The sequence below is a fragment of the Anas platyrhynchos genome, chromosome 2 (genome assembly GCF_047663525.1).
Source record: "Anas platyrhynchos isolate ZD024472 breed Pekin duck chromosome 2, IASCAAS_PekinDuck_T2T, whole genome shotgun sequence".
Classification (NCBI taxonomy): Eukaryota; Metazoa; Chordata; class Aves; order Anseriformes; family Anatidae; genus Anas; species Anas platyrhynchos.
The window spans coordinates 20,042,616-20,065,680 of NC_092588.1; the positions used below are offsets into that span (position 1 = coordinate 20,042,616).

Sequence of the window (23,065 nt, forward strand, 5' to 3'; positions counted from 1 at the left end):
TTGTTTTTATCCTAGTATTTATTCAAGGGAGACAAGTAATAAAACTAAACCACTGTAATTCAATGTGGTACAGTTGGTCAGGGAGTCTGAACACTGTAAAAGAGACATATAACCAGAAACATACAAGAAAGAACTCTGACATCTCTGGCAATACTGCCAAACAGTAAAAGAGAGACTTGAATATACAAGTAATTTCACTTTAATCTTTTTTAGAAATTAAATACTTCACAATTTGTACTTAATCAGCTTGTATAACACTTTATTGCAGTATTTTAAAGAATCACATGAGATAGCAATTCTTCTCAACCCTGCTGTTTTAATCCATGTGTTTCCTATCAATATTAGGCTCGTACAAAAATTCTCATACAATATAACTATTGAACTTTCTTGACTAGGAATGTTACAGCAGCTGTTAGTCACTCCATAATGTATTTTTCAATCAGCTAAATCAACAAAGTATTTTTAACAATGAACAGTTCAGAACTGACAGATCTACTTTCTTGTTCACAACTGCTTATCATAGCATTGATATCATATATGTTTGCCAGGTGCTTCCTATAGTTAGGATACCTTCACAGAAGCCACTTGTGGAAGATAAGGTCATAAAAGAGATGAAAAATGTGCAAGCTTCATACACGCATGGTTTTATCATCAGACAAAATAGCTTTGGGTGAAGGACTGTACCAGTTACAAACAGCGCACTGCAGCTTATATTAGAGTGAGAGAACATTAAAAGTTTGAAATTCAGTTTGTGCTCATTCTTCCTGGCAGCATAAATGTAAACTTAAATTGTTAACATCCTAATACAGCTGTTTGGAGTGAAAAATCACTTCTCAATTATAATAAATCAATTCAGAAATAAATTGTTATGAAGCCTGCAGCATTTTGCACTGCTAAAAGAAAAATCAGGCTTGATACAGATGCTTTGGATTCACTCACTGTAGAGTGAACATTCAGCAAGGTACATAACCTTTAGTATGCCAGTGCAACTGCTCACCAAGGGGCAGGCTTTCCAGGGGACAGAGGAGAAAGGGCTCTTTCGTCTTTCTACCACAACCTACAGTGACAATAATACCAGATCCTAGAGAAGAATTCCAAGACTGTATAAAATAGATGCCTGAGCTTCAGGAACTATAAATTAGTATACAAACATCATCCCTCATTGTTTGCTTTATTTGCTTTATCACAACACCTAAGACCAGTCACAGAGCTTATACAGACTGAAAATTTTGCTCTTGAATCCTCTGAAACACATAGTGTGCAGGAACATCTCTTCAGAAACAACAGTTATATAACTTTGAAACAAAGCACATACAACTTAAAATACAAATGCAATGTACTTTGTTCTTTTAAAGTAACTTACTTTTTGGCACCACATGCTATTCTTAAAAACTACCAGTGAGATCTAACAGGATGAAGCTGTTCATGTGTATTAGTTCTTTTTAAAGAATTCTGTGTAAATATTTAACAAGCAGAAGTGTTTAATTTTGATGGTGATGCAAGTTTTCAGCAGAAAATATACCTCTAAGAAAAAAAAAAAAAAAAAAAAAAAAAGTAAACTGGGAGGGAAGCTTCCCTACTTTGTTGTGTTTGGCATCAGGTGCGAGGACAAGGCAGACAACTACAGAGACTATGGTGTCATGCAGAGGGATTTATTCTACAAGCCTTGCGGGTACTGGGGGGGAGATGAAGGAAGAGATGGAGGGAGAGATGGTGGGAAACAGTGAGAGAGAAATCCGGTGCTATCAGCGCAAGACTGTTATCACTTAGTCTGATGCATATCAGAAATACATACCGAAGTCAACTGAGATTCCTTGTTCTACATATACAGTAAGTTCGAGCAAAATCTGGCTCTCAGATGACTGATTTGCTAACATACCTGGAAAGAAACAACACCTGTATATACATAAATTCCCTGAACGTTATTTTAGCTTATATTAATCATCTCAGTAGTTTGCTTCTTTGCAAACAATTATTGTTTTCTGTCATACTGATTAACAATCATAATTTCTCCTGGGATAAATCTCATTTGAAATAACTGTATATGTTGAGTTGTGCTAAGCACTCTTGAAATTTTTTATCCAGTACGCATCAGTCTCTTACCCTAACTTTTAGGAAAAGTCTGTGAATATCCATGTGTCAGTGAGTGCCTACATGTGTGGAAGCTGTTAACTCTCCAAAAGAATGCTAAGGAAATTGTTTTGGTTTGTATTAATACCATCACTTTAACAAAATGACATCTTGAAACAATCATTGTGTTAAAAAACTATTATTGTGTTAAAAAACTAGCATCAACTATTTCTAACCATTTCAGCTACTGCACTTTTCTCATGGGATAAGAAATTCTTGTGCAGCAAGTTCATCTAGATTTAGTTTGGTCCTCCTATTTTTCTAAATGTTTGACACATCCTCATCATCACCTTGCTTCCTTTTGAAGTCCTCTGAAGACACGGATCACTCATTCAAATGTATTTCCTGCAGAAAAGTAAAAGTGTCCCTGCAAATTCTTTTCCAGACTTACCTTCTAATAATCAGTTTTGTATTTTCATTTTTAGGGAGCAACTCTTGTGGCAACAGTACTACAAAGGAGTGACATTCAGCGATTTTGCTTACCTAACAATTTTCAGAGATTTAAAGGGGGAAAAAATGTTTTCTATCTTCTCAGTCCTTCCCTACTAAAATTATAACTGCAAGAACACTATTCAAGATATTAAAGTACCTACCTTTGGTTCAAACTTACGTAGCTCTAAGCACTAGATTACAAAAACATCAGAAGCACACTTCTAAAGATATTTAGATGCCCCAAACAAAGACTGTTACTTAGTATAATTGTCAAAAAATATTTCAAAATTTGTTTCAATGGAAACTGACAATCTATGAGCTTCTAAAACATGCTGAAGCAAAACAGAGAGATGATTTCTGAGAGACTTTAGTGATTTTCAAACTGTAAGTTTGCAGAATCTTCATATTTTGACTTATTTAAGTAACAATTCAGTTCCTCCCCTGCTGTAGAAACATTATCTCTTCGAAAAATACTTCATCCTACCAAAAAAAATCTAATTTTATAAAATCATCTGAAATCATCTATTATACACACCTCCTGCTTTCATGTGCTTTCCACATAAATTGCTAGATAAGCAGTGCATATCTGTTTTTACAGAGTGAAACTTTAATTTACCTTGCTGTAAACAGTTGAATGTTTTTATTTGTAATAATCAGTATTGCAGGTGCTTCAGTACCAAAAACTGTCAACTTGCTACCACTGGAGGCGCATTTCCATATATATGCATTTTAAGCATTATACATGGCTTCAAAAACAGTTTAGCCTTCCAAGAGTCAAACTAAAGAAAATGACTTAGCAGTCATAAATAAATGCTTCCCCTTCTGTTATGTACTACCAATAATACCTTTCCTAGCAACATTTATCCAAATATGTCATAAATGTGGAATTTGCTTCTTTTTTTTTCCTGATCCCTCAGGAGTTAAATTACTGTTGACATCTCCACTTCTGATTTATAGCATATAGCCTGTGAGAAACTCTGCTTTTCAGTCCTGGACTGACAATGATTTTTCAGGGGATGTCTCAGCACATTTCAAAAGCATTCAGAATTATTATGTTAAGAACACCAAACTAGAAGAAAAAGGCAATATAGACCTTCATTATAAATAAAATTAGTAATAGAGGTATAGTACACATGAACTAAGAACATGCAGTGAAATCTGTCATTTTGTGCATTTCATATTTTAAAGAAGATTATCCTTATTAATTTGCAATTCATATTCTGTCAAATTTGAGCTCAAATTTAAGTCAATTGAAGTTCAAGTTTTGTGACTTTCCAGAAAGGGGACATTACACTACTTGTTGTAACCAAATAATCCCTTTACTCATAGCTGTGATGGAATTCCCAATTTCTTTGTCCTTAAGAAAATCGAAATGTGCTGACTGAAAAGGCTGGAGTTGCTTTGACAAACTGCTTAAACTGAGTAAGCTGTTGAAGTGTTTCTCTCAAATAATTCTGTACAGCTAAAATAATGTTTTCTATTTGGTTCTATGTATTTACTTCCTGAGATACAGCTTGCTAGTTTCTTTTTCAGATACAGTTTCATGTCATCTGCTTGATAACCAATTGTTTCATTTCTTGATTAAAAGAAGGGTTTGCTTGTCTATCTTGGGACAATTTTTTATCCCACTGAAATGGATGCTAATACTGACATGGATTTCAGTTGGGCTGAAAATACAGCCCTAGAGATTTACATATGGGTTAGTACTAAATATAAAGGAGTATATGATAGGCAATCTTGCAGTTGTTATTCTGAATGCCTTTCCATGCTTTCAAGGGAATGGTGAAAAAAAATCACTCCAACATTTTCAGATATCTTCTTTCTCTTCTAGCAAGAGAAGAGGTGGTCCTCCGAGCTTGAGCAACTAGAGAAAATGAGAAAGCACAAGTGGTAGAGCACAAGACAAATGCTGATGTTCATAAGAGAAAGAAAGGTTTCCTTTCATCTTAACAGGATCCAATATAAATGACTTAGCACCTTTGAAGATTATTATCAGAGATCTTTCTTATTGCTTATTCAGCATCTCACAAAAAGTAGATGCACAGGATTTTAAAAAGTTAAAAATAATGGGTTGTTTCAGCTGAATGCGATACAGACAAACAAACAAGAACCCGCACTCTGGGGACCATGAGAATGTAACACAGGTTCACACATGTGCATAAAAGTCAGTAAGAGGTAACGATTGTATTTTTGGAAGAAGTAGCCCTGTGAGGTGTTGTTTAGATTTTTGTTGTCCTAGGAGATGAAAATATATTACTACGCATACATCCTGTTTCTGCTTACTAAAAACAATTAATGTGTCCTTTATTTCCTCAGGCAGCCTACATAAACAAAATGTAATGAATTAAATAAATAAATAAATAAATTTAAAGGAATATGAGCTCCAAGAGAACAGAAGTATTGCCAGGGAAAGATAATGTCAGGCGCGGGTGGGGGGTGTCTGGTGCCAAGCAAAGCCGAGGGCTGTGCAATCACCTCTATCAGTGCTCTATCAGTGTCTACACTCCAGCCAAATCCAGAGAAAACAAGGAGTCAAAGATTCAGGTCAATAAGCTTATAGGCGATTTGCACAAACAGCTCCTCCAGCAAGGTAAAAAACAAAGTCATATTGGCTTTTCTTTTCTATTCCTTCTCTTTGAACTCCCCGGTCCAAACACACCCTGGAAATGTCAGTGTTATATGCAAGAATTTAAAGAGCTGAGCTTCTTAATCCCGTTAAGAAATAAGAACAAAGTTGCCTGTAAAGATCTCCTTATTGAGCTCAAAGTGATAATGGTATAGCTGCCTTATGCTTATCCTATTTCCACTTGCTATAGTAAAAGAGGTAGAATTTGTCATGAAATCCATTACTAAAAGGAAGGAACCATTATTGATTAAAAGTTTTCTGAGAAAAAAAAAAAAAAGGGCTATAAATCTACTTCCTGATCCAGAAACCAAAAATAGCAAGCCCATTGTTAGTCATTACATGACTAACATGAAAGAGGCAAAGAATATTTACACAGATGAACACAGGCATACACACACAAAGTCAAACTCCAGAGAGAAAAGGAGCACACAGAAACCATTCTCAAGGTAAGAGTTTGCCTGGTTTTATAGACGGTAGCATGATAGCTTTGCACATGAAGTATGAAGAGAAAGATTAATGCACAGAAGAACTTAGCTTTGCATATGCTTTTTCTTATACGAAGAATCACACTGCAGCTGTTTCCCTGAATCTCAAGCCTGGCTGCACAATCAGGTCACATGGTTTAATGTAAAAAAATCCAGTCCTAAACTGGTCTGGCAGCCTAGTGACAAAATACTGTACATGAGCAGAAAACTTCATTCAGGTTCTTAGCACAACCCTTCCAGCCAAAGCAGAATACAAGATTACAGCAGTAGGCATATGCTCAGTATGTTGAGGCCCATATATCCTCTGAGTTTTGTTTGCTAAGATTTGTCTATGAGAGTTTCAGAAGGCATTAGAATCATGCAGCAACACTGATTTACTGTGGGCGTAAGTAGCAGTCTGTGCTAGAGAACCTAGAAGCACCACATCATAAAACAATCCATGCTCATCCCATCCTGTGCATTGCTTGAATCTTCCTATGTCACTAACTGAAGCACAGTTAGTAGTGGGAACCAGAAGCCATCTGCTTTCCAAGCTACCACTGCTGGCGTTAAGGCCACTGAACCTCCTCCCTTTGAGAGCTGGTGCCAAAGCTACCTGGCTTTACAGTAACTATGGGAAGCCTATGCAAGAGGAACAAGCACAATAGCTGTGCTATGAGCAAAAAGCTGGAGAATTCAACATAATTGCCTTTTAATTCAAGAAATCAAGAGACAGATATGTCTCCTCTCTCTAATCATCGTATGTGTATATATATGTTCCTCCATTCACAGAAACAGTCCCACATTTTCTATTGTCCCTCCATTTTCTTCTCTTGCCATTTTCCTTCTCTGAACACAGCTACTTAACTATCTACTAATCTCAAGTGATCTCTCTCATTGCTCAAGATAACTTTTCCCTTGAAAGTTAATCCCTCACTGAACACTTCTGCTAAGAAGGTCACAAGGAATTGTAATTTGTTCAGCCGGTTCTCACCCTTGTGACATGGACAAGGCTCCTATTGTCTTTGCTGTGTACAAAGAGGAAGAGGTGTTACATCCACAGGAGGATGGCAAACTTACTAAGAGATGAGAACATTTTTGATTTTGCTGAGGGTATCTAAGTAGGATGATAGCAATCTGAGACTCAAAAGCCACTGATAAACTACTTCACAGTCCAAATGAACTTGATTTAATGCTTTGCTTTTGTCTCATGAACTCCAACTTTGTGCCTTTTGTATTGCTCTGCTGTTTGCACTCCCTTCTTGTATCCCTCCTCCGTTGTTTTTTTTTTAGTCCTATCAAGGCTCCAGTTCACTTTTATCATCTTTGTTAACATCTCCTTATTCTCTAATTTCTACCTATGAAACCTAATTATCTAGTCTATCTATCACTTTTGCACAGGAAACACGCTGCTTTCTCTTTATCCAGACCATCTTCATCTGAGTAGAGTACAAACCCTGGGGCTAATTTAATGAATCTTCTAGATCTGAATTTAATCTAAATTCATCGTAATCTGATACAGAATCTGACCCCAGATACCCACTATCTGAACACTGCACAGAAAGACTTCTTCAGCAGCAGAGGTTCCAGGAAGATATGGCCTTTGTGTGGAGGCATCATGAGATACCCTCTTTATCTACAGTACAGAAATCTGCAGTAACTGAGCATAAGCAGCAACTTTCAAAGGCCCCAAACTAACAAAATGCAATTCATCTTCACCAAGACAACTTCCCACTAATATTTTAGTTTCTACTCCAAAGACTGAACTTCCTAATGGAAACACTCTGTGACTATATTTTATTAAAAAACAAACAAACAAACAAAAAAAACACACAATACCTTTCTCCTCAGCTCATTATCAAGCTTACAAACAAATCAGACTTCTAGATACCATTTTTTTGAGGTTCTTCTAAAATATCCATTCTTGGATAGGAAACTTCATCTCAAAGGTTGAAAATGTATCATTTCAAGCTTAAAGCTATACCTGATAGTAGGTTGCTAATGGCCATTTTTGCTTTTAGCATTTACGTACTTAAACACTGGTCACTTCTTCATGCTTGTGTGTAAGTAGAATATGTAGGAACAATTATTCATATGTGGCAAAGTTAATTGCAGTTTTGTTGTATTGCAAAAGTGGTGGTGGGTGGGGGTGGAGGTGGGGGTGGAATTTTCCAGATTTCTTATTGTAAAAGCCATTAATGAGCAAAAGGAGAAAAGAAAAATAATAGCCAAAAGTCATAATTTTGAAAACAGGGAAGTTGTAAAATGACATGTAGCTCAATCAATGTGATTAATTTGCTTCACACTTTGCAAAGGCTTTCGCCTTCGCCTTCTAATTCTGGCAACTATTCTGCTGAATCAATCTCACAAACCTAAATTAATAAGGTGTGAATGACAAGTATAGCTTTATAAAGGTTAGCTGTTTGTAATTTAGACAATAAGGGACTGCTCTCTGCTTATAATACAATCAGGAATAGTTTGACAGGAAAATCTCTTCAGTCAAGAAGCCAAAGTTATCATGAATCCATATGTCCTCTACTTTCACTAATCTCAACGAATTGTTAGCTCAGTAAATTTTTACTTTCAGTATCCAGGTTCTATAGTTAAAAGCCTTTGTTCTCAGATGATTATTACATTTACGTAGCTAGGGAATTATGAAAAGCAGACCATGTGTGAGCCTTGAAAACACCTCCTTCCCAACACTGATGTCCTTTGTTGCCCAAATCTCTGCATTCATGCAGGAATACTCCTCAGTTCACCTATCCTCTAGGAAGAATTCCCAGGGGATGAAAATGGGAATGCACAACTGATGAACATTCAATAACCTCCCCTCAGTTTCTAGAACTTTTCATGGTCCCAACTAGCAAGAGGAGAATGCAGAGATAGCATACAGGATTCCCATGCAAATCCTGTTATTTTCTAGGAAGATGAAACCTGTAGCATGAGAAAACACATATCTGCACTTATATTTGCAGATCATGAGGAGATCCCTCATTTGAAGATATCTGCATTTTACAGGCTTCCAATACTGTCCAACCAGTAAAACAAAACAAAACAAAAAAAACAACAACAACAAAAAAAAACAAACAACAGAAAGTTAGCCCTCAACAAAGAAATTAAAATACATTGGTTTGCTCACCATTCTCCAACATGCATCATTTTCAAGCTTTATTCATGATGTTAAAGAAACAGTATTTTTAGAAAGAAATTGATTTCTCATATCACCTTTTAATGTGCAGCATTTTAACTGGAGCATTATAAAGAAAGCTTTTACTGATTACGAGATCATGACAAAAATCATGAGAATTAGTCTCACATTTAATATTCACTATTTAATATAGTCACAAACCCTTCCACTGAGTAAAGGACAAAAAATAAATTTATTTTCTTTCCAGATTAGTTTTGTCTTCTTGTGTTTTGTCCTCAGAAAAATGTATGTGGCCTCATAATGACAACACTTAAATGTGACACTGGCTAAGCTGGACATTCACCAGAAGCTGAGACATTATTAAAAAACAATACATTTCTAGTCTCCCATTCCATCCTTTTCCAGGGATATTCTCAACTTACTTCAAAGTGGGACTTTCTGTCACACTGCCTCAGCTGGAAGTAGATTAGGGGTTTTATGTGCCCCTTCATCCTCAGAAATTTCCTTTTCAACTTTTCTTCTGTAGCAGTTGCAGTGGATAGGTTTAAGATTCTTTTATAACTACAACACACTTGAAAAAAGAACTGCTGGGGAATCAAAAGGTATTCAGTCTGAAGAATCAACAGATGCTCACTACCTAGTAGTGTCAGATAGGCTCACACATAGGCTCATTATCATCCAAATTGACTCATATCAATAAAATAATAAAACATATGATAATTAAGATTCAGGTTTAAATGTATTCCCACTTAATTCCTGATCTTGTTGAATACAATACTATGGATTCAGTGCTTTCCCTGAAAGATGTGTTCATTAAAGGGAAGAATACTCGAAGAATACTTGTCAAGAATATTTGAAATCCAACATGAATTTGCAATATTGAGTGTTATGAACAAAAAATAAATCATGCATTATTCTGAATTTCACCCCAAACTGTAGTATTTCCATTTATGAGTCCTGGAAATACAGCAAGCAGTACAGAGAAATAACTGAATCAAGCTGATATGAACTGAGAGTGGTGCATAGTCTTCCATTGCTGACAGAAGGAACTCAAGAGATGCTGATATAACAATTATGCAAATAGAGGTTTTTATTCAGCTAAGAAAAATGGCATCTGAGAGGCACATGAACAACAAGTTAACACAAAGTAATTGCTGTATTTGTCTACAGCACAGTTATTTCAGCATTTAATCCCCCATATTTGTAAAGCATTTCCTTTCATGTGGTTGCTCATACTTCACATTAAGCTTTGTAGCAGCTACTGTCTAAACTATGGGCTAGGCTGTTTTGGTCTTTTAGGATTGCTTCTTAGTAAGTATCAAGAACCTCAAAAATCTGTAAACTACATTAGAGGACATGTAGAAAATACATTAACTTGCCTTCCCTTGCTGTTGACTGAAGACTGTAGGAAGGACTAATATTTTGCAGTTATATTTGATTCTTCAAATAGATTTATTTTACTTTGTCCAAGACAGCCAAAAATAATTAAAAACCAAACCAAACAACCAAATAAAAAAAAAAAAGAGAAAAAAAAAAAAAGAGAGAAAAAAAAGAAGGAACATACAAAGCTATCATGATAAAATACATGTTGATATTTGGGAAAGAACAGGAAGACAAAGAAACCATTGATTTCCAACTGCCTGAGGGGGTTGTGGACTAGGAAGAATATCACCCCAACAGTTCCAGTTATTTGATAGGCATCCTTACCTGCAGAAGACAGACAACAAAGCAATCAAGTGCAAATCTGGCAGGAAGAAGGTTAAATCAATGTTCCACATAACAGTGTGCTTTTTCTATCAACTGAATGGGAAACAGCACAATTTTGAGACTGAACATTGGGTAGGAATAAGCTGGAGTGGTTTATGCTAAAATATATATATCTTCAATAATTTGCAAGTAAAGAATGCATCAAAAAGGCATCTGCAACTTTAAAAGTTATCCTTTCACAAATCACTAGTTTTCTACCATGCATAATAAGTTCTATAATAAGCTCTATTTTAATCCTAGAATCTACAGACACAATCTGTTTTTCTAGCAATGTTTCCTAGGCAAAGAAGCAATGAACAGACATGCTGCATTGCTAGCTTCAGATCTGATAATAATTGACTTCTGAGACCTGTTCTCTACAGTTAAATACATAGAAAATAACATTCTTGGAAGAAAACATTAAAGGCAAGACGATACACCTCCCTGCAAAGTAAATCTTCCATCACATTTAAATATTTACCATTTAGCAGGCTAACCTCCACAAGTCACAATTTTCCTGTTTTTAAGGTACCAAATTAATAGGTCTTTTTATACTTTTTAAACCAAAAGAAGAAGCTTTTTGGCCAATTGGACACAGTTCTGCCAGAAGTCCCTCAGGAGGTGGGCTACAATGATTACCTTTATTACAAAAGTATTCCACTTCTTCGCAGCTCAGATTTTCAGGCTCAAACTCTGCAGAAAAGCTTTCCTCCAATGGAAAGTCTTCTTTTGAGACAGTATCGTTTTCTTCAGACAGGCATTCTTCTTCTTCATCCTCAATGGCATCCTCAAGGGGCCCTTTAAAAAGAATCAGGAACACTGTGGCAAAACCATCTAAAAGGACAATTTGAAATAAAACCTTAGTGAACTTATAACCACAGGTCTTTAGCTAGTTCTTTCTTCCACAGCTGTTTTCAGCATTTATTAGAATTGACCAAATAATGGTTAATTGACATTGAAATTAAAAGTGATTGTTTTCCTAACTGAGGACTTCATAATATGCGAAGTGTTATTAACAATATGTATTAATAATACTCACACATCTTTTTTCATTATTCATCATGTTGTAGCATTAAAAGCGGACACTTAACAATGGAAATCAAAGCTGTTTTTGTAAAACCATGTAAACAGTCAAGAGCCTTCTCTTGTTGATTTGTTAGTCATTGTTTTTTGATGCTGAGTTACAGTACTTAATAGACTCCCTTCACAAGCTTCATTTCCAGAGTTAGCAGTACAGATGACAGTAAATTAGTATAAAGGTATTGACAATATAAACTTCATCTTATTCTGCTATTTTCCTTCAACCAGCACCTGAAGGAGTGTAAAAAGAGCTTCATATTCTCTGCGACCATCCATTTGCTAGACTTTAATAGACTACCAGTCAATAGGTGGGACTCAGACAAACTATTATTTCATTTCCTTTTACAGAGGCCAAACAACGAGTGTGGTAAACTGCTAGCTGTGGGCTACGACAACACATGGCAGTCACAAGAGCAGGGCATGAGTCTGAATTTGAAATGGCAGCTAGTCTTTGATTCTCCTAGATACCTAAACATCCCACTCTTACAAAGTCTTTTGAAGAGAAAGCATCTTATAGATCTGTAATACATAACTCACAGATTACCAGTTGGAACGTACTCCAAAATTAAAATTTCTTCTCTCTTATATACACACTTCACAGCCATTGGTTAACAGCAACTATTTGCTAACGACATCTCCTGTGCAGGTGTAGAATTTTACCTTAGATTTAAATAGAGATTTGAAAGAACTAAACATATTTTAATTTAACTAAGATTTTATTAAATGTCAGTATGTTTCAAAATCCATCCTAAGACTGGATTTCAAAAGAGGGATTTCATTATACGTGTTTGAGGCTTGAAAAAAAAATACTTATTTCACTCTCCAATGAAAGCACAGTCTCGTTTATAATTGACTGAGTATTTCTTCCTTGAAATGAAAGCTAGCTAGCTAATGAAAAAAAATGTAATTTGTATTTATATTATAGTTTTCCAGTATTAAATACACTATTCCTACATAATCTATCACACTGATATACAATACGTAAATGATTCTGTTGCACTCGATGAAAAGAGAGGGATAAATTTTTAAAAGAAATCAAATATTGACTACACTCTAATTTTATGTAATTTATTATGAACCAGGGACTACCAACATTTATTAAAACAGCAAAATTCACTTTAGCATAATTCTTGCTTCAGAGGAATATGATGGTTACTTTTTACTGTAATTGACTGAGATTCCCAGCTGGGATTCCATAAATTAATATAGCTTACTATCTTTCATGGAAATATAACTATTTATGCCAGCTGAGAATCTGACCAAATGAACCCACTTTTGTGGACCCATACTCACCAATGCAAGCTATCATTCAACAATATATCTCCTAAAATAAGGGGTTATTATTATGGCTGAAGAAATAAAGATTCCCACTGTCAAAGTATCCATTACTGTTAATTGCACTTTCTAGCCATGTTGGGAAAAAATCCAGCAATTGAATATGCACACAGAATGAAGAGTGGATATCACAGTGCACGGAATTGAGAACAAAGCACGCACTGGAAGAGCCGTGAGCAATGTGCTGCATCTAAATACGGGCAGTTTGGGCACCTCAAATGTGTCCAGTTCCATTTCAGAAATGAAAGCACAAGAGCATCTGAATGACCATCAAAAATACCTTCCAGATCTCATGATTTTATTAATATGTGACACTGTCTGTAGGGCCATTTACTGGTGTGTACTCCTGGAAGCATCTGTATAAATAAAATAGAAGGGAGGCACACAATGAAACAAAAAAATAAGCTATTTTAGGGAAATGGAAATTTCTGCCAGGTATAAAGATGGATAAATACAATTTTCTACATCATCTCAAAAGCAGCCATATTCCCTCAATATTTTTTTCACATATTTTTAATCCAGGGAAAAGATATTAACTTCATTTATAAATTTATAAAACATAACCTACACATTTCAGTGAAAGTTGACCTCTTCCTGAATGACTCGCTCTTTGTCTTTTTAAATGTGTCTTGCAAAATTCAGCATAGAAGTATGTGCAAGTAATCCAGTTGGCAGGTGTATAAGACATTTTGGTTTGTTTCTAGATGTTAAACCAGTTTGTTTGATCAGGTCACTAGGACATAACCGGCACGCTAATAATAACTGTACGTTAATTAGGAAAATAACAAAAGTCCAGTGCGTATGCTATCATTTGCAGCAGTCATGGAAACATACCTTATAATTGCCATTGACACTGCTTCCAAGAAGGCAGAAGGAAAACAATGTATGAACCAACCCACAGAGCAGGTTGAAAAACCTCCCCAATTTGATAACTGGGACTTAATTTTTCAAACAAATCTCAGGCTAAAGAAACTATTGGAGAGTGCTTTCATGGACACATCATACGTATGAATAAGTATGTAACATTTCCTAATAGTAACATCTTAGCATTTGTATGCATAAATGTAAATTTTGTCATATCTAAACAAGTTCAGATGTCTTTTTGCATCTATACTAGGTTTTGTTTCAGATATGCTAGCCTACATGTAAAAAACAGGGGTGTTTATCCAGTTGTGTATGTGCATGGATCAGACAGAGCTTTCCATAACGGTTCAGAGTAGTGGCTGACATCAGATGCTGCACTCTGAAAAACAGCAATACTTTTGCTGCAATGGAGCGATCAGTGCATAAATATTTTTCTAAGTTTCATGCTGCTGCTGCCACCTTGTCTAATTCATACATCTGCCACCCGATCCTTGGGATGAAACCTGTCTTATTCCTATCAAGTTTTCGTCTATTTTTTAAGGATTCCAACGCATTCTGTTCATGCTCCAACCTGTAAACTGATGGCTTTAATAGAACTAACTAAAGAAAAAGGCATTATTTTACGAGTAAAACTAGTCCATAAGGACAATAGCCAAATTAAGTATCACTTGGTTGCTAGTTTCATGTAAACTGAAATATTTACGCCTGATTTCTGTGGTTATTTTTAATTACCACTGAAGCACAGAGTTAAAGAAAACAGTAAAATCAAAAGCCACTTACTAATCAATAAAAACAGTTTAAACTTTCTATTCCTGACTATTCTGCCATTATTTGCACATAAATAGATGGTGCATTTGAATAAAAAAATAATAATCAGAATCTCACAATAAAAAAATAACGGAATTATATATTTTGGACTAATGTAAAAACATACATACATTTTGCATGCTTATGTTCACCTAATTTGGCCATGTGTTTCAAGCAGCCTCGTACTGATATTGGTAAATCAAATCAACTGAAGTATTACTAAAGAGAACCTGAAGTTCTCTGGTTCAAAAATGTAAATATAGCTTTTTCAAAGTTTTCTAACTCATCTTTCTCGAGGACAATATACACTGTCTGCTCAACTTTTTCACAGACTTTGAATATTTTAAAATGCAGAGACATATAGAAAGAAAGAAAAAAAAAAAAGCCTTTATAAAAAAGTTTCTTTCATTTTCTCTGATAGTTTCTTTTTCCAGTTGTTATTATTTTGATATGTTACCTTAAATGGTCTAAGTACAGCTTAATCTTTAGTAGCATATATACTACAATATACTACAGTAATTAAGTATACTTAATTAAGTATACTATTCCGTATACTTCAGTACTACACTTTATGTTCTGTATTTCTTTTAAATTGTTGATTGACTTTAATAGTGGTACATGCATTACATACCAACCATGTTGCACCTATGGCACATGTGTACGATGTCTGCTTTAATTTAAACTGGAACAGGTTCAAGTTCTTATCCCTGTTCTACTGAAAAATGTTTTCCAATAACTGCTGATTAAGCGTGACATTACAACAAAACACTGCCATAATGACAAAGCAATGCAAATCCAAATAATTCCTGCCATGGAAATTCATCTGAGTGTCACAGTGATCTGACAGGGAACAGCTCTGAGATAAAAGAGCAAAATTTCAAACTGGGATGGTGTAAGAGTTTAGGGGATTGTTAATTCCAGAGAGACCATCAAAATGTCTTCTATTCTCATTTCAACAGTTCTTTGCCTGCTTTGTGAAAGAATCTGATGTTATGTAAAGAGAGGTGAATCTGAAATGCTTCAGATTAACTAGATAAATCATAAACAGTTAACAATTTCCAAAAGCACTAGATAAAAAGCTTAATTTCTAATCTTATATGGGGGTACTGAAGACAAATGAAGGTTCCATTACTTCATTCTGTACTTCTCACAAAGCCCTGAGAAAAATATTCCTTCATAAAAGAAGCAAACACCTGTGTTGTACACAACACCAGAGATTCTGGTGGATTTGATAGTTTATTTATTCACTTGGTACTTACTCTATTTTATTAATATTTATTTTTATGACAATAAATCCATTAGTTTGTTTGTTTATTTTTAATAAAATAGATAAACAAATGGCAGTAGAAAACATTACAATTACTGACAGCAATGAAGAAATGAATATGGTAGAAGACTGTATGGCTTAGTGGACACAGTAGTCCACTTCAAAAAATCACCACGCATAATTTGATACAAATAACAGTGTCTACTGAGGAGAGGCTGACGAGTGAACTGCATGTGCCTTCATGGAGAAAATTACTTCTGATTGAGGCCACTTGGCAGTGCAGTGTGGGGAAATCTGAACTGTAGCTCCCTAATTTGTACCAAATTTGCAGATACTCATGCACATATATATTTTAGAACTATTAATATATTAAACACTTGAAAAAATATTTCTTAAATAATCATATAAATGTAAAAATACACATACAAACATACAAAGATAGCTAGCTAAGTGGCAATTTTTACTCTACACATTAAGAAATAGATGATACCTCAATACTCTAAAGGACAGACCATACGTAGCAAAAACAAAACAAAACTAAAACAGCTGTAAGCATTTTAATAGCATGGAAAAATGTGAGATGAAGGACCTAAAAGGGTTTACACACCCTTAACAAAATAATCTTTTGCTAAACACTCCTCTGAAGACAAATCTGGGCTTTAGACCTATTGTGGATGTTAGTCTTCATGCAGCAATGCACGACTCTAGTTTTATGGTAGTATAACCATAATGAAATAATTTAAATTCAATAGCACTAAACTGGGGAAGTTTTTTAATCATAATCACAGTCAAATTCATCAGAATTCTCTGTAAATGAAACCACTTTAACGCATGCTCAAATTAACCACATGCTTATATGCTTTCCTTTTCAGTGTTTTGAGCTTAAAATGCTTGTACCCTCCTGTGGGAAAGTTTCATTGAAATAATTATCTCATGGAAACGTTAAGTGGTTAGCTTCCTTCCCACCTACCAGTATTCTCTTGCATTCCCAAAGCAGCAACATAAATCAGTTCTCTTAATAAATTAAGAATGCTTCAGAAATCTTACAATACTTGACAGTGAGTGGCTGGGGAGAGGTTAATGAGTATAATTAGTAGTAGTAGCATTAAATAATAACAACTTGGATAAATCAGAGAGGCCTGAAATTCATTGGATCAACATCATGCATTTTGCATGTTCTGCACAGCCTATCCAGTATTTCCTACGAAAACATGCTGCCACACAAGGATTATAATCAGCTTACAGTAAAACTCAGGTATGCAATGCTCTATGACTACAGAGGGCAAAGCTGCAGAAAAATCAATCCATCTGTCTCCTCTTTCAACAAGGTTTTCTTCCAAATACAGTGACATAAGAAAACCAGCAGGCAAACGCTTTATATTGATTCACATGCAGAAGATACACAGGGATCTTTTTCCTAAAAATTCAGTCAGGAACACTGAGAACAAAAAAGGGTGCACTTTATTCCATTTTTCATATGGCAGTGAGGGTGAAGACATTTCGTGGTCATTCAGAGTTACCGTCCTCCTGGGAAAATCTCTATACAGGACTTCTTAGCTACCTCTTCAGTCTTTTAATTAACTCAAAGGAATTGTTGTTTCCAATCACTGTAATTTTAAAACAGCCTAAAGACAAGTTTAACAGCAATCTAAACAACACCAACAGCAACAGAAGCAGTACAACTTCTTGAGGAAGAAACTTTATGCTACTACCCAAAATGTTCTATCAGGTTCCCTCTCTGGGAAACTGGCTTTCTCTTGCATTCTGTAGTTTTTTTTTTATTTTTTTTTAGTGTACAGGATCAGATATTTCAGGCCCTATATGTTCAACCAGGGTGGAAACACAGAACAATAAAATAAGGGACAAGAATACATGCTGATGCAATCAAAATAAATTTTCAGTTTCTTTCAAAGCACTAGGACTATCAGATATTGTTTAATCACTGAGACTTTCAGAAGGAGAGACTCAACTGCAACTGCATGGATAAATTGTAGAAATGGAAGCACACAACAGTGCTCCAAATGACATAATAAATGATAATAAAAGAAAATGATAACAAAAGCTTTCCTATGCATTTTCTCCCTGCACCAGCCACACGACCCCATGACTGTCCAGCCCACATTACTTCTCTCTCGCTTAGCTTTTAGTTTACAGTGATTCCAATTTTCATTGTAAAAACTACCGCCTCTCCCTTCCTCCTTGTGAGAACTGAAAATATTTTCCTTACGTAATTCCAGAACAGAGAGGAAGGGCCAAGAGAGGTGCCTAAACACACTTCTGTTTGACGTTAGATGGCAATACCTAATCTTGACAAACTGACTGCTGCAGGAATAGTTTAAAACATAAGCATGCTGTTGGCAGTAGGTGACTGAAGCACAAACTGAAGCACTAATCAGTTTAGAGAAAAATGTAAATATACTTCTTGAGAAGGCCAATATTTGTCAAACCACTCCCACTTTTAAAGAAATGTTTCCCTCTTCAGCCCACTGAGTTTTCTATTTAGCTAAACTAAGTTATTTTCACAGAATCACAGAATTTCTAGGTTGGAGTAATTCATATCACATGTTTACAACTATACTCAACAGACACAATGTTACCTGCGCCTGTTGAATGTCTCCAGTCTGTTATGTAAATTGGCTGAAAAAAGTTTTGTCCGGATTGAAAGATTGCACCAATTTGTGAGCTACATTTTAATTGTGGCATCATAGCAGAATAAACCATCTCTTACTTTCAGATTGGTAGAAACTTTGTAAGCATGATTTAATGACCAACTTAATAGAAAAAGGAATGGAAAAGAGCTGCTCTTTGGACAGTATAAATCCACACCAACCTGATGTAATTGAGCTTAACAACAAGAATAAAGAATATTTCTGTGGAGGAAAAAAAAAAAAAAAAAAGAGTTATTTTTATATGTGCAAGTTCTTCCTGCAGCCACTCACTTTTAACATAAGTTGCATCAGGGGATCTGGTAGGAAGGAAACATTTTTATTAATTTTCCCCTTATCTGTAAGAAGAATGCTGATTTTTTTTTTTTTTTTTTTCATTTACGTTCCTTGCCTGCAGGTAGCAGACCAAGAAAATCATATAGCAGAAATTCTTCCTTTTGATTAATTTCTTTCCATGTGTTATGTTATTTCTTATATATAATTGATTTCAGGTTTTGCTCGTAGCTGTACATCTTTTTTATATCTGCACCTACTGCCTTCCTTCAATCAAGAAAGTTGAAGGAAATTACCTGAATTTTGTTAAGTTTATTAAAAAAAAGGAGCTCTGTGAATATTTAAATTGAGTTTTGAAATGCTAATACAAGAAAGATATTAGAGAATTTTAATAGTAGGTTCAATTTGACCCACAGACTATTGTAGAAAGGGTCAAATTTTATTCAAATTATTTCTTTACAGCAAAAAATATGAACCCTTTGATTTTACAAAAGTAGATTAATATTCTTCTCTGCTAGGTCTTTTGGCACTTCGGTGCATGACTGTATTAACTGTGCTTGTGTATAAACTTTTCAAAGACCTTTAAATGTTCCAGTAATTTGGAACTTCACTTTCATTTATGCTCATCTTCTTTTCTCATAGTATTATCCAAGAGGCCACAACAAAACTGCAAGTGCCTATAGTCGGTTTGCTCTTAGAGCCAAGGCCAGAATATTTCTAATCAATAAAAGGGAAATAATAAAAAAAAGTGACAATTCAAAACATGTTTATGGAAACATAGTTTAAAGAAAATACTATGCATGTGTACTGTGAATACCAAAGTTTCATTTGCATGGGAAAAATTAAATATGTGCTTGGAAAATGAGCTTTAAGACCTTGGCAATTAAATTACAGACCCCAGATTTCAAGTGTGGGCTCATGTTGAAATAGTGGACTAGTGCTACCTTTATCCATAAAAAAGTCACAATTTCTTCCTTTAAAGTAAACCTTTTCTGGTTCATATGAGCCAAGAAAGATATATCTACTCTGCAGATGAACCTGGGGGTTTATCAATTTTACCTCAAAATGAACAGAAAGAATATGAAGAAACGGTAAGTGGTGCGTGGTACTGTTATTACATAAACTGTAACACAGGTAGAGCTAATCATACTCATTTACCAAATGAAGAGTATCATTTTTTTCCAAAGAACTGAAATTGTTTTGAAATAAGACAAAAGGCACTTACAGAATCTTCCCCTCCAACCTTCCCACCTGTCAAAGTGTCACCTTACTACAAAACTCTAAAGATAAGGATCTTTCCAGGTATGTCTATAAATACCATATGGAATAACCTTAATAACCTTTTTTTTTTTTTACTTTTTTTTTCTTTTTTTTTTTTCTTAAAATAAAATCAGACAGTGACAGTATAAAAGACTTAATAGTTGCAATTTCATTCTGTAATTCTACTCCCAGGAATAAGAGCCAGTGGAATTTTTAATAGCAACTTCCTTGGTATTATGATGCCAATGTGACCTCAAAGCTGGTAGCAGTGAAGGGTATGAATCCAGAGGGATCTTAATTGATCCCATGCAATTGTAGTGAAATAAAACCTGCAAAGTATTTCAATAAAGAATGAAACAGAAGGTTATCTGGATCTTCTAGAATTAATGACATTTTTCAGCCTTCTGAACAAAAAGTGTCAGTAGAAATTTCATCTTGGAAAGTCTGTTTTTTTTCATCTTTTTTTTTTTTCTTTTTTTTTTTTTAATTAATTATGATGTATTCGCATCATTTCAAAAAATAATGGAAATAATATTATTTGGTTTTGCTCTCAGGTAACTGAAATATAGAGATTTAAACTAGAAAAGAAGGGCCAACGTGTTTTGCATCTTTAAGTACCCATTGTGTGGTCATTGATCCTGGTTCAGCCACTATTTTTCTTGCTGAATATACAAGTAAAATAGCAAATTAGGTTCTAACTTCGAAAAACTCCACGATGTGCAGTAGAACTGTATTACATCTCTCAGCAAGTTATGGGCCTCAGTCCTACAAATTTTCAAAAACTTTTTTGTAGTATTCCCTACAGACCTTTTTATGTCCCTGGGAAGCCAGATGTTTTCTCCCAGTGATCCCTCACCCAAGGTAGACCAACAACACACCTCAGTCTCACCAGCAACTTTTGCTAGATTTACCAGAGAAGCTTGAGACAACACATAATTAATACCAAGAAGGTATTCTAAAGGTACATTGGTCAGAAAAGAAAGGCCAAGGAGAATATACCCCCTCTGATAAACAACAAGGGAGAACTGGTAATGACAGACATGGAGAAGGCTGAGGTACTCAACAACATTTTTGCCCCAGTCTTCATTGCCAGTCAGCCTTCCCACGTCTCTCAAGTCCCTGAACCTGTAGATGAGGGCTGGGGGAGCAATGTCCCTCTAACTGTAAGTGAAAAGCACGTTTGAGACTACCTGATGAAACTGAACAGGTCCAAATCTATGGGGCATTCCAGTGTCCTGAGGGAACTGGATGATGTAGTTGCCCAGCCTCTCTTCAGCATATTTGAAAAGTCATAGCAGCCAAGTGAAGTCCCTCATGACTGGAAAATAGGAAAAACAATCCCATGTTTAAAAGGATAGAAAGAAAGACCCAGGCAACTACAGACCAGTGAGCCTCACCTCTGTGCTTGTGAAGCTCATGGAGCAGATCCTCCTTGAAGCAATGTCAAGTCACATGCAGGACAAGGAGGTGATTTAAGACAGTCAGCATGCCTTCACCAGGGGCAAATTGCGCCTGACCAATCTGGTGGCCTTCTATGATGGTGTGACTGCATCACTTGACAAGGGAAGAATGATCGATGTCATCCACCTGTACTTCTGCAAGGCCTTGACATGATGCCACTTGACATTCCGATCTCCATATCAGAGAGAGGTGGATTTAAAGGGTGGACCATTCAGTGGATAAGGAATTGGCTTGACAGTCACACCCAGAGAGTGGTGGTTAATGGCTCTTTGTCCAGGTGGAGGCCAGTGATGAGTGGTGTCTCTCAGGGTCTGTCCTAGCATCAGTACTGTTTAATATCTTTATCAGTGATACAGACAGTGGTACCCAGTGCACCCTTGGCAAGTTTGCAGATGATGCCAAGATGAGTGGCACAGTTGATACAACAAAAGGAAGGGATGCCATCCAAAAGGACCTGGACAAGCTTGAGAAGTAGACCCATGTGAATGTAATGAGGTTCAACATGTCCAAATGCAAGGTGTTGCACCTGGGTCAGGGCAATCCCAGACGTGAGGACAGACTGGGAAAAGAACTCATTGAGAGCAGTCATACAGAGGAGGAGAGTTCTAGTGGATGATAAGCCAGCAGTGCGTGCTTGCAGCCCAGGCAGACCACTTCATCCTGGGCTGCATCAACAGAGGCCAGCAGGTTGAGGGAAGTGATTGTCCCCCTCTGCTCCGACCTCATGATGCCCCATTTGGAGTGCTGCATCCCCCAGCACAAGAAGGATGTAGGTCTGTTCAAACAGGTCCACAGGAGGGTCAGGAAGATGCTCGGAGGGCTGGAGCAGTTCTCCTATGAAGAAATTCTGAGAGAGCTGCAGATGTTCAGCCTAGAGAAGAGAAAGCTCTTGGGAGACCTCATTGCAGCTTTTCAATATTTAAAGGGAGCTTATAAGAAAGATGGAGAGTGACATTTTTCTCAGGCACATAAGTGATAGGTCAAGGGGAAATGGTTTCAAACTCCATGAGTGGAGATTTAGTAAAGAATTTCCTCCTAACCTCTAATCTAAGAGGGAGGTGAGACACTGGAACTGGTTGCCCAGAGAAATTGTGGATATTCACGATGAGGTTGGATAGGGTTTTGAGCAACCTGATCCAGTGGCTGGCATCCCTGTCCATGGCAGGGGGGTTGGAACTGGATGGTCTTTAAGGTCCCTCTCAAAAAAAGCCATTCTGTGATTCTGTTGCTACAGAATTTGCTACTATTAAGCATGCACTTAGAGTAATTTCCTGAGTCCACTTTGGTTTAATCCATGCAGTGTAAATAAGACAAGTTGACAAAGCCTATCTTAAAGGCTAAAAAAGTTTTTAGTTTTGTTTTGTTTTTTCCCGCAGGAATTTATCACGCAATAAAAAAAAAAAAAAAATCCACGTTTCTCTACCACCACAATTTCACTCAAGTAGTTCATTGATGCAAGTTTCCTAATTTGAAATATTTTGACATAGTCAAGGCCTCATCATTCGG

At 35.9% G+C, this 23,065-nt stretch overlaps 1 protein-coding gene across 4 annotated transcripts in view; it reads right to left on the reverse strand.

Annotated features, from left to right (window-relative positions):
- The window catches only part of ZFPM2 (zinc finger protein, FOG family member 2), a 317,702-nt gene that overhangs the window by 237,412 nt on the left and 57,225 nt on the right, over positions 1-23,065 (reverse strand). For 2 of the 4 annotated variants that reach the window (XM_038174744.2, XM_072034386.1), the window contains exons 2-3: positions 11,186-11,344; positions 1,796-1,879 (exon numbers count right to left, since the gene is read on the reverse strand). The exons of 1 other annotated variant lie outside the window; for it this stretch is intronic. In XM_038174744.2, coding sequence (XP_038030672.1) covers positions 1,796-1,879; positions 11,186-11,344 — 243 coding nt within the window. The remainder of the gene's footprint in view (positions 1-1,795; positions 1,880-11,185; positions 11,345-23,065) is intronic. One more of the 4 variants, XM_027452588.3, reaches the window with a different exon arrangement.